At 36.0% G+C, this 18263-nt stretch overlaps 1 protein-coding gene across 6 annotated transcripts in view; it reads right to left on the minus strand.

Annotated features, from left to right (window-relative positions):
- KYNU (kynureninase) overlaps nucleotides 1-10299 on the minus strand; it is a 124800-nt gene extending 114501 nt beyond the window's left edge. For all 6 annotated transcript variants that reach the window (XM_045558886.1, XM_045558885.1, XM_045558883.1 and 3 more), the window contains exons 1-2: nucleotides 10170-10299; nucleotides 3965-4146 (exon numbers count right to left, since the gene is read on the minus strand). In XM_045558886.1, the coding sequence (XP_045414842.1) occupies nucleotides 3965-4133 (169 nt within the window). In that variant the 5' untranslated portion in view covers nucleotides 4134-4146; nucleotides 10170-10299. The remainder of the gene's footprint in view (nucleotides 1-3964; nucleotides 4147-10169) is intronic.
- Between the last annotated feature and the right edge of the window lie 7964 nt (nucleotides 10300-18263).

Here is an 18263-nt window from a genome sequence, read left to right on the forward strand (position 1 = left end):
AGAAAGGATTCTAGTTTATAGAGAAAAGTATACTTTCCCCTATTTCATGCACTGATACCTCCTACCTGTCACAGTTTTCTAGGCCTGATAATCTTTGAGCTCAAGAGGATCTATTATGTTATATGGAACCCTTAGAGACAAACTTAAGCATGATGGCTTTGCTATGCCAATTGTATCTGAAGCCAAATAATTACATAGGCAAAGTAATAGTAGATTAGCTTTAACTTTATGACTACTTAGCTTACAGAAGCTGGGTGGCAATTTACTGATCTGTCTCCTGGATGTGTGATAAGACTGAAGGAGGGGAATATTTGACTATGAAAGGAACAGTGGCAGGAACGCTTTTTTAAAAAATATTCTCCAAATAGAGCTTGCTAATAAAGATATTCTTTGAGTTAATGATCTACACAGAGCAAAATAATGGCATGTTCAATAGATTACTGGTTGCCTCGGGCTAGGGCGTAGGAAAGGGGAAAGAAGAAGTGTTCTAAAATTGGGTTATGATTGTTGTGTAACCATATGGTCACTAAAAATTATTGAATTGTACACTTAAAATGGGTTAATTTTATGGTAGATAAGTTGAATTTCAACAGGGTAATTTTAAAAAGAAATAGAATTAAGTCAAGAGAACTGGGCCAGTAGTCAGAATATTTGAAATCCATTTCTGGTTCTGCTACTAGTCAGCTATGTGGACTGGACATTTTCACTTGAAATTCCACAGGTGTCAAAGAGTTGATATTCTTAAGATTTTAAAACAGCAAAATCAATTTAAAAATAAAATAAATAGAAGTGATAAATTTATACATTAAGAGGAAATGAAAAAGAAAAGCAATGGCCTAGGAATTTATGAAAAAAAATCCATTACTGGTACAAGACCTGCAAATTCAAACAAGAAAGGAATAATTTTTGATTATCCACTGAGCAAAGATTTTAGTGCTAATATCCACAGGCAGTGAGGGAACCACTTTTACTTTTGGAGGGAACGTAAATTCACACCACTGGTTTCTGAAATGGCAGGTTGGCACTCTCATACGATGGCCTTGTGTCTGAATATATCTTATGGGGCTATCCAAGAAGCTCTCAGAGGTTTAAGCATAAAGATGTTTTAAATAGGGACATTTATAATTTCAAAAAAATTTAGAAAGGTCCTTTACCATAGGTATGCCTTGTATTTCCCTTTTCTTTTTCTCTCTTTTGCTCTCTCTTCCCTTCTCTCTCCCCTCTCCCCACCCTCTTTCCTTCTTGTTTGTGTCTTATTTTTTGGCTATGATCTTGAGAACAACATTGAGCATAAGAACACCAGGTGAGTGAAAGTATTTTTGACCCTTTTCTCTAATAACATCTCAGACACCATCTAAGAATAGGAGGAAAGTTACTTATCTTAATAAAGTTTCTTTGAGAAGCCCAGAATAAACATATTTAATGGAAAATATCAGAAAACCACAGGCTTTGTCTGTGGCCTTTCCTTAAGATTAAAAAAAAAAAAAAAAATCCTATGTTGGGAGTTGTGATCCTTTCAATTTCCCAAAACTTATTTGTTTGTGTTCTTTGTTTTTCATTGTTCAGAGTTGCTAAAGAACATTTGTTCTTGGTGTTATGCTAGTCTCTTAAAATAACTTCAGATGCTTTATCATTTTTAGATGTTCTTGGAAGATTTTAATAAGATAGGAAATATTGGTTTCTTGATGAATTCATACCTTGTGAAATAAAAAAAAGAAGAAAAAAGTTTCAACACTGTTGGGGCTCAGAACATGAATACCCCAAAGTATGGCGCCTTGTTATGCTGAGTACTCTGAACTGGAGGAGGTTGAGAGAGCCTCAGAAGCAAGTTCCCTCTGATCTTCTCTCACCTCACACCCAGGTAGGTCAAAGAAACTAGAATTCCTCTCCCAAAGCAAGCCATGAAACCTAGCAAGCTCACTCTCTGACTTTTTCCTACTGCCTTGTGGACGGACCTTCATGTGACAGGTGTTCTGCCCTATACTCAGAGGGAAGAAATGCTACATGAAGAGACCAAGAAGAATCTGAACGTAAGCCTTGCTAGATTCCTCCTAGTTTATTACCATTAGGTCACATCCTTTTTGTTCAATCCTATTTCTCCACAACTATCCACTTCTTTCATCAGACTTAGTATAAACAAAGACACAGTTTTCCCTGGGTCCTTGGGTCTTCATTTCTGAAGGCTCACATGCCATGTATAACTTTGTTAAATAAATTTGTTATGCTTTTCTCTTGCTAACCTGTCTTTTGTTATAGGAGTGTCAGCCATGAGCCTTCTAATGCATGAGAAAAAGGTATTGCATTTTTGCCCCTCCCACACCATGTGCTCCTGAGTTGGTATCTTTGTGCAATGCAAACCTCAATGGCCATCAGGCTCAGCTTCGCCTATAAATCCATGAGGCTCACTTTCTCACTTCATTCTCACCTCTGCTCAGATGCCACCTCATCAGCCTTTCCTTCCCAGGCTATCTTGGGTGAGATAACACCCTCATCTTCATAGCACTTGGAGCAGTTCCCACTAGTAGAGCATACATTAAGTTGTTTCTAACTTTGGTTATTATCTGTCTCCTCATACTAGATATAAGTTTAAGTATCTGACAATCTTGCTCTTTAGTTCATTGAACTGTCCTGAGAAAAGTGTCTGGAACAGAGAAAATAAATAATATTTGCGGAATAGATGAACCCTTAGAAAGTAAGAAGCAACTAGACTGGGAATAGATAGAATGGGAATTAAGTGATCCAGCTCTCTATGATACCATCCCATTCTAGCTGGTCTAGAATAGGTGACTGGGCCTCACCCTCAGCGTCTCTAAGTCAGTAATTCTGGGTAGGACACAAGAAGTTGCAATTCCACTAAGTTCCATAGTGAAACTCATGCCTCTACATCTTGATAATCACTGATTTAGAAGAACACTTGGGGTTAAAGAAGTAAAGTTTTGCATCATTCAAACCTATATTTTAAACAAATAAATTACTTAAATTCTCTATTTAAACCAATTTATCTTTTGTCTCTTTTCTTCTCTTTAAGAATCAGCAATGACTTATCCAAGGTTGTAATTCTTTAGAGTTACTTTGTACTGGATAACTAATCAAAACAAATATTATACCTATAATTAGGATACTAAGTCAACTCAAGCATAATAGAAGTGATTATATGCACAATGCTGTTTTTTTTTTAAGTGGAAACTTTTTATTTTTAATAAACATTAAAAATAATGTGTTAGATACATGTAACATAAAATTTACCATCTTAATCATTTTTAATATATAGTTCAGTTAAGTACATTCACATTACTGTGCAACCAATCTCTAGGATTTTTCTACCTTGAAAAATGGAAACTCTATACTCATTAAATAAGAACTTCCCCCAATCTAAGAATAGAGTCAGCTCATTGTATTATTTTTGAAAATGCAGTTATTTCTTAGGCATTAATTGTTGCTTTTCGTGGTAACTCTTATACACACCATATTTACTCACAGCATGCAAAGATAGCTATTTACCTAACATCTCTCCTAATACATCCAGGTCATAAAATAATATTCTCTCTAGGGCAAACATCATGCTATCATAAACCAGGTGCCACAATATAAGATATTCTAAAGTTGTATTCTAAAAGAATTGCTTTGAGTTCCAAGCGCTTAGAGAACAAGTAAATGCATCTGCCTATAATTTTCAATCAGTCACTCTATTGTTCATAGAAATAGTTGACAGCACAAGCACCCTGTAAGTATTTTATACAGAGGAGGAGAGGAAACATAAAGAATCTGAGGCTAAGGTAGGATGACAGGTTGATTTAGTAGCATCAAAGACCTGCTGTTTTTCAGACACAATTATAATGGCTCTATTATGTAATGAAACAATGATTTTTCAGAGATTTATGATACATGCAGTAGCAAAAATAAATAAATTAATAAATTAATTTTAAAAAGACAAAAAAAAAAAAACCCTTCCCATTATTCTTACTTGGAGGCAGATCTTTCATTTTGGGAATATAAAAATACTCTCTGAAGTGCCTCAGCTTATCTTCCTTGTCTAATTGGAGAGCAACCCTCTCATCTGTTGGGTGACATTGGAGTTCAGCCGCGATGCGTTGCACGGTGTCAGCTGGCAGCTCGAGAGGTGAAGGCTCCATTACAAATGGTTCTCTGAAAAGGAAAGAAAATGATAAACTGTAATTTAGCCACCATCATGTTACTGCAGAAAATTAGTCCTTTAGGGAATACATCTTCTGTTTTAACTAAGATTCTCACTTACCCAACCTCAGAAATAATATAATTAACCAACCAGCATCAAATTCCATGCCTGAGTTTTCCTCATACATCAAATGAAGAAAATAATAGTAACTTAGGGATATTGAAAGGACTAAATTAGGTGATCATGCTCAGGACAGAGTAAGTTCTCAATAAATGTTATCTCATTCCATTCTTATTATCTAGAAAAGTGTACCACGTCTGTGGCTTCCAAACATGTCTAACTTCATCACATTTTCTAGTGAAGATGACCTTTGGGCAAATATACAAAAACAGTGCCCCACCAAGCTTGTCACTGTCACCAACCCACCCCCAATAGTTCTTGGATCATAGTTTTAAAACTATGGACATAGTGAACCTGAACAAAATTCTTTATTGTGAATGAAAGTGATATTGATGAAAAAGGTAACTTTAAATATTAGTATTTTTGTTATATGAATACCAGAGAGATTCATTGCACCTGCTGCTGATAACAATGAGAAAGTTTTTCTTTTTCAACACCATATGTACCATATTAGAACAAACAGGACCCTGTGGTGTTTCTTGAAATCACGTTGTGCTCTGTTTAATCATCATTTAACATTTTCCACTTTTTTGGAAAGAAAACTTAATCTCTCTGGAGGGGATAAATGACAACAAAGATTTAATCACATATTTTTAAATGTTACCTAAGTTTGTTTGTTTTTATATTTCCTCTAAGTTTTTTGAAATTAGCAGGAATGATAGTAGAGGGAAAAAATTTCCTCAGGCTAGCTTGATTTACATATAGTTAGGCTGACTTCCCTTATATGTTCCTCCATTTATTTACACTTTCAACAGATATTTATCAGGTACCTACCAGTCGGCTCTGGCAGGAGCAGTGTATAGAACAGTGTGTAAGTGGCAACTCTTGCACCGTTTACTTTTTAGTGGAATCATGGAAAAATAATGTAATTTCAGATAGTTTCAAGAACTCCAAGAAAACAGCAGAGTAATGAGACAGAGTCACTGGGGTGTGGAAGAGCTACCGTGGAGTGATCAAGTGCATCTCTGAAGAACACATGCACAAGCATTTCGAAATCATATTATGGAGTGAACCACATGATGATGTGAACCTGGAAGAACATGACAGCAAGTGCAAAGGTCCTGGGAAGGAGACAGGCTTGGTTTGTTCAACTAAAGCACTAAGGGGAGAGGGGGAGGAAGTTATGATAAACTGTCATGTGAAAAAGGCAGAGGCAGAAGTTAATCATGAAGAACTTCAAAGGCCGGAAAGGAGTTTGGATAGTTCTCTAAGTTTAATGAGAAACTACTGGAGTGTTTTGAATAAGAAAGGAGTATGATACAATTTTATATCAAATAAAAATCACTTTACTCTGTAATGAGTTATGAGTTGAAAAAGAGAAAACTTAAGGCTATTATAGTAGTTTAGGAGAGAAAGAAATGTGGATTAAGGTCAGTGGTAAGAAGAAAGGTAGACAGAAGAATGTAGATTTATGATATATTTTGGAGAAAAGGTAAATAAAGAAAATCTATCTGGCTGATAAATTATCTCTGGTGAGGGCAGGAAAGGGGGGTAACTTCTAGTTTTGTAATGTGAACAAATACGTGAAAAGTGATGAAATATGAAATACCTAAGGAAAAAAAAATTTGAGAAGGGAAATCAGAATTCTTTTGGGGACGTATTAAGTTTCAGATACGTATTGAACATCCAGGTAGAAATATCAAGCTAGTCATTGGCTATTGTGTCTGTATCTTAGGGGACTATTGGATCGTAACATATGTTTTACATTTTCAACTCATACACTATACATAAAGCCTAGGACCTCTGGGAACCAAAACTAACACAGAAATGAAGCTCTAGAATTCAATTCAATTATCTTTCTTCTATTCCCCCTCCCTCCTTTACCCTAACCAATACACACAGTGTTAGACAACAAAGAGTTGCATGTCTGAATGTTATACAATGCCAGCAAAATAACGTTTTTCCTACTTATTTGGCCTCTCCCTTTCTCACTTGCCAATCATCTCTGCTAATGAGCCATCCTTCATATTCCTGGATAAGGATACCTGAGCTTTACCATTGCATATTTTTTAGTTTGATATAGCTAGTGGCTCCCAATTTCTCCAATCCCTGCTTTTGCACAAAAGTCAATGATTTCAACATTGATATTGAGGATGCTTTCAATATCTTATCATACCTATTATTAATCCTCCACATAAAATCTTCTATTTCTGTGATTTTCTTATTCTACCCCCTTTGCCCAAGATGTTTCGCTTCCCCTTTTACATGTTCGTATTCTAGCCACCCTTCAAAACCCTAGCTCAAATGTTACATTTTTTCATGAGGCCTGTTATGATATCTCAGCTACAAGCAGTCTTCCTCAGAACACCTGTAACACTTATGAGCACATTTATGAGCATTACTTAATAATAAATAATACATTCTGCCAGGTTCTATATTTACCCACATATGTGGATGGAAATGATTAAACTTGCTTGCTATGCTTACAATTTGATTCTAAATGGGTTCCTACTTATAGTTTTCTGATGAAGGAAACTGTCTTTTGAACAGAGATGACTGTGTCTCTACCACTTGTAGAGACAGGTGACTGTGCCTCTCCCACTCTATTGCCCGGTTATAGTTGATTAAACCTCTGCTGGACACTTGCCCACTAAAGACAATCTACTGTTTTGTCAAAGATCTGTGAATGACTTGCTGTAGAAGCTCTAACCAAACAGTGGTGATGGTGTTTAGCTGAGATATGATCAAATTCTTTCAGAAATCTGAGCTTTGAGATACATTTATTCATTCAGTTAGAAACAGGAGCAAGACTTTAAAAGAATCACAGAAGCTAGGAAATGCTAGGACCTAAGAGGAATACTGTCAGAGTGACTCATCTTTCAGAGTCAGACAGAACAACTGATTATTAAACCATGAAAAGCAGGAAGTGATTCCAGCAGCAAGTAAGAATGACTTAGTCACACAGGGGTGGGGAATTCAACAGCTGTCTCCTGAAAAGGTGTTTGGGCTGTTCCTAAAATTCCGTGAGATGTTGCTCTATCTTACTATCAAGTGTATCTTTACTACCAACTTGTTAATTATGATAGCTTCACAGAATTGCTGTTCTACCCTACTGAACTGTACCCGGTGGCCTAAATCATGTTCACTTTATCTTCATAGCCACCCTGTTGCTGAGCAGTGTCTTTTAGATAGAACGTCCCCAAAATGCCAGTTGACTAAGAGAATAAGCAAAATAGCTTGGCAGATCATTTGGAAAAATGAATGACATATGTCTAGAGGAACACCTAGTCCTCATTCTGAGCACATGGGAAATAATTTGAGAAATATTTCTAGTGAAATTCAGAATCAAGAGAGCTTGCTTTATACTTGTGGCATTCTTTGGGGAGTCAGCACTTTGTGAGTTTATTGGAGATGAGTTTAAATTCTAAGTGGAGTTAAATAAATATACAGATTAGTTTGCTACCATCATATTCTGAGCAAAATTCAACTTTCCCTATTTTTTTAAAAGATATTCATCAGCCTCTTTATTACAGCATTTTATTTAAGCCTTGTAATAATCCTGAGGCATCAGAATTATTTTCCTCCATTCTTAGACCAAACCCTGGAACAGACAGAGTAGAAACAAAAACAGAATGGAAAGATAACAGAATGTACTCTCTGGTATTGAAGTGTGACTGAGATACTGGTCTTTGGCTGGGCTGTGGATGGAACGTCCAAAGCAGAACTCCTCCTCAGAGACTTAAACCTATCACTTTATTTGTCCTTGCATCTCACTTCCTGATTTTTAAAATTTATGTTTCTTCAGCTCATGCTTTTTTTTTTCTTTGTCTTTTCCTACAGTCCTACCCTCAGTCTGCCAAGGACCACAGGTTATGTATGTATAAATCCATTTACACTTTTTAATCTATCCTTCCCAAACCAGTGCCAGACAGGCAAGAGTTAAAGTGGCTGGTTCTGCTTCTGGGCTCCTCACACCTGGGGTCCAGTGAAATACTTGATGGGAGTAGTCTTTCTGCAGTAAGTGCACCCCACTTCACAGCCTCAGATAAGACCCTCACTCCAATAATTTATTAACTCATTTCTAGTTGCTGCTTAATTTTCCATTCACCACACCGGCTAAGACAATTAATTAGTGCTCACAAGCCATAATTTTATGCCATGTTAGCTGTACCACTTGCAAATAAATTGATATGCTCATATTTTGAAATGGACAAATTAAGTTCAAGTTTAAAAAAACTTCAAATTTTATATTTTACATATTTCATGTTAACTTTATTAAGGAGGACATATGCACCATAAGGTCTCAGGCAAGTCACCTAACCCCTCTATGCATCAATGTTACATAAAATAAAGTTAAATTTTACTTTGTTCAAACGATCGTGGTTAGGCTCAAATGACATTAGTGAAGGCCTTGATAAAAATATATATTTTTATAGTGTCTTTTAATATCAATGGAAATTGCCACTGTGCCCTCAATTTAGCTTTTGACATTTTCAAATTGTTTTTTCACAATTCTATTCAAACAGCTATATATAACTCTAAAGGTAAAACTTGTATGATAATTAAAAACTGATTGTTTTGATGGAAATCACTGAATTCAGGATCTCCTAGTTACCTACTGGTATAAGATTAAGTAGTTAAATAACTGCGAACCCAGTAGTTAATTTTTTACACAGTTTCACATTTCATGCCTGAAATGAGCAAATTGTACGTATGAGTTCAAAGTTTAGAATCAAATTTAAAAATACATAAAGAAAGTGTGTCGCTTTTCATTGAGAAAGAACAAAAGTAAATCTTAAAATGTACGTACATGGAGGAAGCTTCTTTAAGCATGTCACTGAGAAATGAGTGACATTTCTCTGTAGCATAGTTTTTATCTGTTAGGTTTGTTCCAGGTGGGAACCTGGAAAGTATCATAAAGCCTGTGACACAGAAGTCACAGGAGTCTGGAGGGTCTAAAGTTGTAAATTTAACTTCAGCCACAGGCAGGTGTAGGACCACAGATAGCTGGAGAGTGGCTTTCCTATCCCCCTTGAAAAGGACGAAGCTGCCCCCTCCCCCATCTCTGCAGATATTACGCACTCCCCCTGGAAAAACTCTCTATAGAACCCAAGGCTTTCCCCTCCCTCGGGCTGGAGGCTCTTTGGCCTCTACCCATCTGCCCCCAGATACTCAAAATAAAACAGCATTTTGCTACACATAAGGCTTCATGTATCTCCCTCTCAGCTCCAGACCTAACAATATCTAGGATTTGAATTACTTGCTGAACTTAACATTAATAAAATCATCTCATTACATTTGCTTAAATGTTACTACTAAATAACACCCCATCTTCCATAAAATAAAAAATAAGAAAGGCAGAAGAAAACCTTTTATTATAAAGAAAAAAGTATATCAGCTTTCCATTCTTAGGCAAATGTTTCAGAAAATGAAAGTGGAAGAAACTCCGCTCAAGAAACAGTTTTCACTTCTCTAAACAAATATTTAGTATGAGTAAAAGCAGCGTGAGACAACTAGAATTACCAGAAAACAGCAGACTTAAAGCTTAAAGATATCTTTCCCTCATCTGGATTTTGATCTAATCTTATCATTTAAATTCAAGTAACTACAAGATTAACTTTAACTTGTCAAATGTAACCATGTTCAGCAGATACACTACAGTGTACTGTTGAGAACAATTCTTTTTTGACTACATTGGTACAGATCTCTTCATATTACCTGTTTTTAAAGGTGAGCAGCCTTAGAGAGGTCATGCCATTTTTATTTATGAAGAGAATGTGGAAAAAAATGAAGAACCCACAGAAAAAAACCCTAAAGCACTATGACAAGGTTTCTAGTGGAGAGAAGCTTCATTTGGAAAAACCACTGAGTGCATATTTGTGTCCAGAAAATACACCTAGTGCCTGGTACTTACCTGCTAGGATTCCGTTGGGGTCCACAGCTCCCAGAACCTCTCAAGGAACCTCTCCAGAGAATTCCTTGCAAATTTATGTCAGACCTTAGGGTGAGAAACTCAAAGAACAGCTCAGACTCCACCCCGTGGGGAATTTGTAAACTAACTTTAGTTCCTCCCACCCAATCTTATCTGATTGTAAATCTCCATTCACTAACAAAACTCTAAGCACAGAGCCCTGGTTTATCATTTCAAACACCAGAGCCTCCACTGAGGGTTCTTTCCCCTAAATCACTCTGCTCTTTAGACTCTGGTAAACACTTCCTGACCCTCTAACTATTTAGATCTCAGGCAGCTGAGCTGAAGAGTTTGTCCTAGAGCTAAATTCCAAATTTTGCATTTCTCCTTTGCTTTGGACTCTGGGTTTTTGAGGCGCACTCTCCAGATCATTGGGAGTTTCAAGTCTGATGACAGAGTTTATGATATTTAAAGAGTGAACTTTCATTTAAAAGTTCAAAATAGGCTCCCAATTGCAGAATATACTTTCTTGCCTAATATGTGAGTTTTAATAAATTCCTAGGTAATAAATCTAGGCAGTAAAAACAAGGAAGAAAGAGTTAGGGTGGAGAAGATTCAGTGGTAACTAGCCTGAGAAACTTTATTAAGCCAAATTATTCCTTCTTTAAGCCTAGGAACTTTCTATTGTTCTACCTTGATTACCTTTTTAGGCGTATTCCTGAGCTTGGCTCTTTTGATAAATATCCTTTTAGGTATAAAAACTAAGATTAAAGACATTCAGAATTAGGACTAAAGATTGAGACTGTGCCTCAGTAATTGAATTACTTATGCACACATGCTTTGTTGAGCACCTACAACATACCAGATAAAATATTATTATTTTTAATCATTTCTATCAGGTGTTTGTTGTGTAACCCTGGACAATTCACTTAACCCTTGCTGAGGCTCTGTCTCCTATCCATCAGGTGCACATAAAAGTACCTTCCTCACAAAATGATTGAGATAATAAAACCATGCATGGCGAAAGCTTTACTACATAAATTTACTACATAAATAAGGATTTACTACGTAAATCAATAAGTGACATATTCTTTTTTTTTTAATTAACCAGACAAAAAGTACTGTTCTCCAGTCTTCAAGAGAGGCGGATAAAGCCCATGAAATTACTTTAATACAGGTAATTGGCCAGTGAAAATAAAATATATTTCACTTTATCAATCCTGTCCTTACAACAATCCTATAAAATAAGTTGACTACCCTTGTTTTATTAACTTGAAAGAGAAAAAAATTTGAATCCTTTCACGGAATTCAAAACTTGTACTTTTTTTTTCTACTGTGCTTACTCCTTTATGTTGTAAAATCTTTGGAAAATCTGCTACATTCTAACGTGTGAGGAGTGGACCAGAGGGTAGGATCTGTGTCATTTTTTGTAGGAAAGTCACTCTCCTTTAATGACTATAATGTAGAAATAGAGATAGAAATGAAAATCAAGGGCTTGTTTTCACATTGTTTCTTCTAAAATCTTTTAATAATACTATTAAAAACCTTCCATCAAAATAGTGTCTTAAAAACTACTGTTTAACATCACCACTTTTAAAGAATTTGGAGGTCTAAGCTGCACTTCTATTTCTTACATTTTGTACATCTCTTTCTCTCTCTCTTTAAATTTGTTACCTTTATTTATTTATGAAAAGTACTCTTTGCACCAGGTGCAAAGCAAAATGCCAGGGATCTAATAGTGAGCAAAACTTTTATAATAACATAAGCCCCTAAAAATATAAAGGGATTGTGAGATACAAGCCATGAGGGCAGGAGCGAAAGCAAGACCCAGTGCAGGGCCAGCTGTGGAGGCTGAAGAAAGAACAGAGTGAACTTCCATTCCTTCTTTTTCAGAGACAGGAAGAAAACAAGTGTTGCCAGGATAAGTTGTACCAATTCAGAGTTGTCTATTAATTTCCATATGTCATCCCACCTACAACATGATATGTCTCTGAGACACAGAACTGTGATTTTATCCTCCTCAGAGCATTATCTATGTGTGGAGCTAAACAGATATCTGTTGAACTGATTAATTTTGTTTTAAGATTCACTTCCTTCCATCAAAATTGATGATTGGGGATATAGGGAAGTTCTGTTCTCCCAAGAGGTAATTTTTAAACCATGATTCTTCAGGACTTGTTCAGTGCCTAGCATTTAGTAGACTTCAATGGGTGCTTACAGGATGATGCATCAAATTAAATTCAGAGAAGCAAACTCTTTCTGTAAGAAACCAAGCCTGCATTATCAATCCAAGCATGACACTCCAATGCTGGATGTTCATTCAGTAAGTGAGAATGAGTGATGAGACTAAAGACAGTTGCTTAGTGGCCAATTCAGTTCCCACTACTAAGAATACTCTTTAGTAAGGAGAGAAAAACCTCAACATCAAGAACGAGTTAGGGAAGAACTGAGAAAAAGCTGCAGTTTCAAACTTGGGTAGATAGAAAATTTCAGGGCTGGGCACAGTGGCTTATGCCTGTAATCTCAGCACTTTGAGAGGCCGAAGCAGGAGGATCACTTGAGGCCAGGAGTTTGAGACCAGCCTGGGCAACATAGTGATACCTTATCTCTATTAAAAAAAAAAAAAAGAAGAAGAAGAAAGAAAGAGAAAAGAAACGAAAAGAAAAATCACACTCAAAACATTTTTTAAATTTTCACATTATTTTTTTTTAATTAAATAAAAACTTTTTTGGAGCTCCTCTCACTTCTCTGGAGAAAAATTTAATGTGAGTCATTACTGGGACTCTCCCTCTTTCTTCCAGTCGGATGATGGGAAGTTCCCAGATGTTTGTTTTCCTCAGAATGGATATTCTGGTAGGGGCCCATTAGCTTCCTCCTTTCTGCCCTTCTGCTTCTCTCCTTTCCCCACCCTCCCATAGGGGCTCTGAATACACAAACATCCTTTTTTTCCACTTGGGGATAACCAATATAACATAACATAAGCTTTCTCAAATGCCAGGTCAGGAGGTCCTCCTTGAGCAATTTCTATGCTGAAGCCACAGAAAACAGAATCTTGTCTAAATGGGTAGAGGAAATATAAAGAACAGAGCACATATGCAAAAGTCTCTCTCCTCTGTTCTTCTCCCTCCCCTTTCCTTGTCTCCCTTCCCCTCTCCTTCCCTCCCAGTCCTGAGCCTCTCTTCCTTTCCTTCCCCTCCCTTTCTCCTCTCCCTTTCTCTCCCCAGTCCCCTCCCCTTGCCTTCCCTCCCTCTCTTTCCCTCTCCCCTTTTCTTCTTTTTTCCTTCCCCTTCCTCCCCTTTTTATCTCCTCCTTTCCCCTCCAGTCTCCTCCCTCCCCTCTTCTCTCCTCTTTTCTCCCTCTCCCTCACTTCTACAACTGCGAAAGCAAAAATATTAATATGCTCATAAGTCACTACGCTATGTTTAGAAAATCTTTTCTCTATCTTCGGTGAAGGTACATAGTCTGATTATTAGAAAAATTTCCCAGTAATGGGTGGGGACTTTCCTATTCTCTACATGTAATGTTCTCAGTTTTTCAGAGGAAAATACAAGGCACATTATAAGCAAATGACATTTGTCAGTTGGTGATTAAAATTTATTTAGGGGGAAAAAAGTAAAAAAAAATAGAAAAATAAAAAGTTTGAAGTGTGGTTAAAAAAAAGTAAGGGAAAAAATTTATTTAGAAACTAAAATTCTTATAACCCTTTTACTTTTTCCTAGATCAGAACTTCTTTCTCACTATTAAGTTCATGGAGGCATTTAAAGCAATCTATACTTTGTACTCTAGCAGGGAATTTTAGTAATTCTCTGTTACGTATGTTTGCATGTCAATTTGCCCAAATGTCTGCTCGTTTACATGAGGACTTGGAATTAATAAAATAATCTACTTTCCCCCCCTCTGTTCTCCAAGCTGATAAAAGAATCATAGTTGAGCTATAAAGAGTGTCCAAAATAATTCTGAAATAAACAAATGCTGTTAACATTGCTGGCACTATTTTAATGAGTCATCATATCTGAATACATGTAATGTTGATTAATTAGTAAATTAACATTAAGGACTTTTAAATTCCCATTATAGAGCAAGGGTTTGTTTTCAAATAAACCATTTTGTAGTGGTAGTTGTTGCCGTTATTGTTTGTTTAATAACATAGCTTCCCTCAAAGTAATATTGTTGCTGCCACTACCATCCCTTTGATAACTACAGGTTCTCTCAGGTTTCTGTAAAATATAGAAAACCCAGAATAACTTGAATCATATTGACATCATTGAATACATGACAGCATCATTGACATTGTGATGACGCTTTGCAAAATGGGAACAGGAAGTACAAAATCTCCATTTGAAGACAAAGCTTACACTGGGATTTTTTCCATAGTACAAAGTATAATACATATACCTTCCTTTTACCATAATAACTCATATCTCATAACAATTTAAAAAAATATATATTAAAAAAGACTATCACCAGAGGTAGTGAAGGGTATGTTTGGAGGTATCACTTCAAGATCCTCTTCTGGCATTTGAAGTTTCTTCCTGTGTTTGGCAAAGTGTTTTCTAGTGTCACTAATAAATACTGCAAAAGTTCCCACTGTCGATGTGTCTAGTATCAGTACACTAACTTTGCCAGCCATCTGTGACTTCCCATGGCTTATAGTACACAGACATAAAAATATAAGAAATTCCTAAATTTTCTTAATCCCACACTACAGACAGGGGGAAAGATTTGGCTACACTAGAATCCAAAGAATGTTGCAGCAAGTCCCTAAGAACCAAAAGGAAATACTTCTAAGGGGCTCTTATTTAGATAAAGAAGGTACAAAGTATTAGATAAGAATGAGAGCTATCAAAACATGGAAAAGGACATTAACCAATTTGAAATGTTAACTTGTATTTATATATAAAATCAGTATCTGGTTATATAGAAATATTCTGATCTGGAAGAAAGATATAATGTTTTAGCAAAATACAAATTTTCAAACTGACCCAATAAGAGGAACACTTGAAGAGAACACTTCTTTCAGAAGATAATTTAAAATGTGTTTAAAGAGTTAGCATATAGAAGCCAACATTGTTTGAATACTTTTGTACCAGCTCTAGCTGAGCTTTAAAGATTAGGAGATCCCCACATTATTCAAACTATTCCAGACCATACACAAAGATGAGCTTTCCTGTTCATTTTCTGAAGTTTATCTTAATCTCAATTCCAAAACACGATAAGGACAGATGCCTAACCTGGGAAAAGCTGTTCAATTTAAAAAAAAAAATGAAGTTGATAAGGAATTGTGTTGCATCTATTTTCATTAGAGCCAATTATTTTTATTCAGGATATATTGATTCTGTTTAAAATAAATTACAGCTTTCCCCCACTGCATTATTTTTACCATATTTTGTTGTTTGACGTGGCTTTCAGCTGTTTTCTTTTTTCAACTTATTTTTAATTTTTTTTACATTTTTATTCTTTCATACAGATTTTATTCTTTTATAAAATTGAGCAGAAAGTACAGAGAGTTCCCATGTACCCCCTTTTTCTAATCATATTTTTCAACATTAATTTTTCCAATCAAATTGCTTGTCTGTTTCACTTTTGCCCAATTTGTTCCTTACATTTTCTTTTTATTATTTATTATTCCAGTCTTGAGTCTTTTGTTATTTTAACTCTTTTTGATGTTTTTATGTCTTTCCCTAGTTTATTTTACAATTCACTTTTATGCTTATTTTCATTTTATTGATTTTAGTATTAGTTATCTTAAATTGGTTTCTGTTACATGGTCTGACCTTTATTATTTCTTGTATTAGGCTATTTATTATTTATTTTTACCCAACTTATTCTTTTTTTTTTTTGGATTCTGTTCTTTCACTTCATCTCATTGGTTTTATTCCATAATTCTAATTCTTTCCCAGTTACTTTAAGTGTTCATCATTAATAAATTGGAATTGTCTTTAATTTTAAAACTTGTCTTTTTGTGGCATATGGAAAACAGGAAGAGTGTGTCTCGCTGAAAGGTGGGCTTGCCGTTGTCGATCAGGCTCTCCAGAAACAGCAGTTCTCAACCCCCTCTTGCCACAACGCACTGAAGAGGACAGGTCAGCTCATGCTCAGTAGTTCTCAGCCGGGATGCAACAGTGTGCGTCTCATAGCCTCTAGCTGGACACTAAGGCAAAGGCAGTCCTAACTTTGGTTCATATTCCCATTGCATTATGGGTAGTAAAACATTTTATACTCTGAGAGATATCAATCTTATGTTTTAGAAATGTTGTCTTTCTATTTATACATTTTATGCTAAATTAAATTGTTTCCTCATTATAACTACAGGGTCCCCATCTGTGAAGGCTCATTGTCCTCTGTCTGAATCCCCTTCATGGGCACTTCTAGGCCACTTGGCCTCATGGATGCTGCAGACTCTCTGGTGGCTTCAGTGCTCCTGAGCCCGCAGGTTGGATGATCCTATCTCATTCCTAACCTTCCTGTATTTAATTATATCCAACCATGTGAACTGTCTGTTCGTCTATGTAGCTATTCATCTATCCATCCATCTAATCTATCCATCTATCACATATCTATCTATGTATATATTACCGAATATTTTTAGTGTTACATAGAAAGGTATTTTTAGAATGTGTAGTCTGCCATATTACTGAAAATTAAACTCTTCATTTCTTATTTCATATAGTTTTATTTTTTGAGACAGAGTGTCACTTTGTTGCCCTGGCTAGAGTGAGTGCCATGGCATCAGCCTAGCTCATAGCAACCTCAAACTCCTGGGCTTAACTCCTGGGCTTAAGCGATCCTACTGCCTCAGCCTCCCGAGTATCTGGGACTACAGGCATGCGCCACCATGCCCGGCTAATTTTTTCTATATATATTTTAGTTGGCCAGATAATTTCTTTCTATTTTTAGTAGAGACGGGATCTCACTCTTGCTCAGGCTGGTCTCAAACTCCTGACCTCGAGGGATCCACCCGCCTCGGCCTCCCAGAGTGCTAGGATTACAGGCATGAGCCACCGCGCCCAGCCCAGAGAGAGTTTTTTTATTACTATTTTTTCCTGTTTGAGTCATTCTTGTTGAATTGGAAGTTCTAATATGGTTTTTTTTGTGTTCTGATAATATCCTTCCATTTCTGTGCTCATTTAATTAGATGTATATGAATTTGCTATTATTTGAAACAAAAATTCCAATTTTTTTTCCTATATGCTTCACTTTTACCCCCTTCAAGACTCTGTTTCCTACATACTACCCTCCCTCTCCTTCCCTCACCCAAAATAGAGGATGCATTTGTAAGACTTTTGCTCTCCTATTCTTTTCCTCTACTTCCCTCTGTTCCCTGATGCAGACCCAGGGAAGGCTTTTCCTTCCCTCCTCTTCTCTTCCCCAAGATGCAAATCCTAGATTTTCTGAGATAGTTTAGTACCTAGAATTCCCATGAGAGTGCCCTACTGTTTCAAGAGACTTTATTTAGAATTCATATTATGCTTTCTAAGTCCATCATTCTCCTTTAGGATATGTGCAGAGTGATAGTGATAATACAACATTGCATGGTTTATTCTCCATTCTTTTCTTTATCTTCATCTCATTCTGTTTCCTCATTCTAAGTCTCTCTTCTGATTCATTTGTTATTTGAGGGTTTTTTCTCAATTATTTTTCATGAGTATACATGAGTGACATGATGACTAAATTTTTACATATTTTGAAATATCTTTATTTTTTGTCTGCCTATTAGTTGAATATTATCTTGGCTATGTATGAGATGTTGGGACAGCTCTTTTCTCTCATTAATCTGTAGATACTGTTCTACTTTCTTATAAGTTCATGTTACAAATAAGAAATCAGATGTTAACCTGTTCCTTTTGTTGATAAATTTATAATTTTTTAATCTTTCTTTATAGTTCAGGAATTCTCTAAAGAATTCACCACACTGTGCTTACAGGCATGTCATTTTGTTATTATTTCAGTTTGGAAATAAGTGAGTACTTTTAATCTAATGATTTGGTCTTCTTTTCAGGAAATCTGTCTTTGATAATTTTACCATGGCTTCCATTACCCTCTTTTTTATTACTATTCTTCTCCTTCTGGGGCTCCTATAATTTGTGGTAGGTATCC

The sequence above is a fragment of the Lemur catta genome, chromosome 8 (genome assembly GCF_020740605.2).
Source record: "Lemur catta isolate mLemCat1 chromosome 8, mLemCat1.pri, whole genome shotgun sequence".
NCBI lineage: Eukaryota > Metazoa > Chordata > Mammalia > Primates > Lemuridae > Lemur > Lemur catta.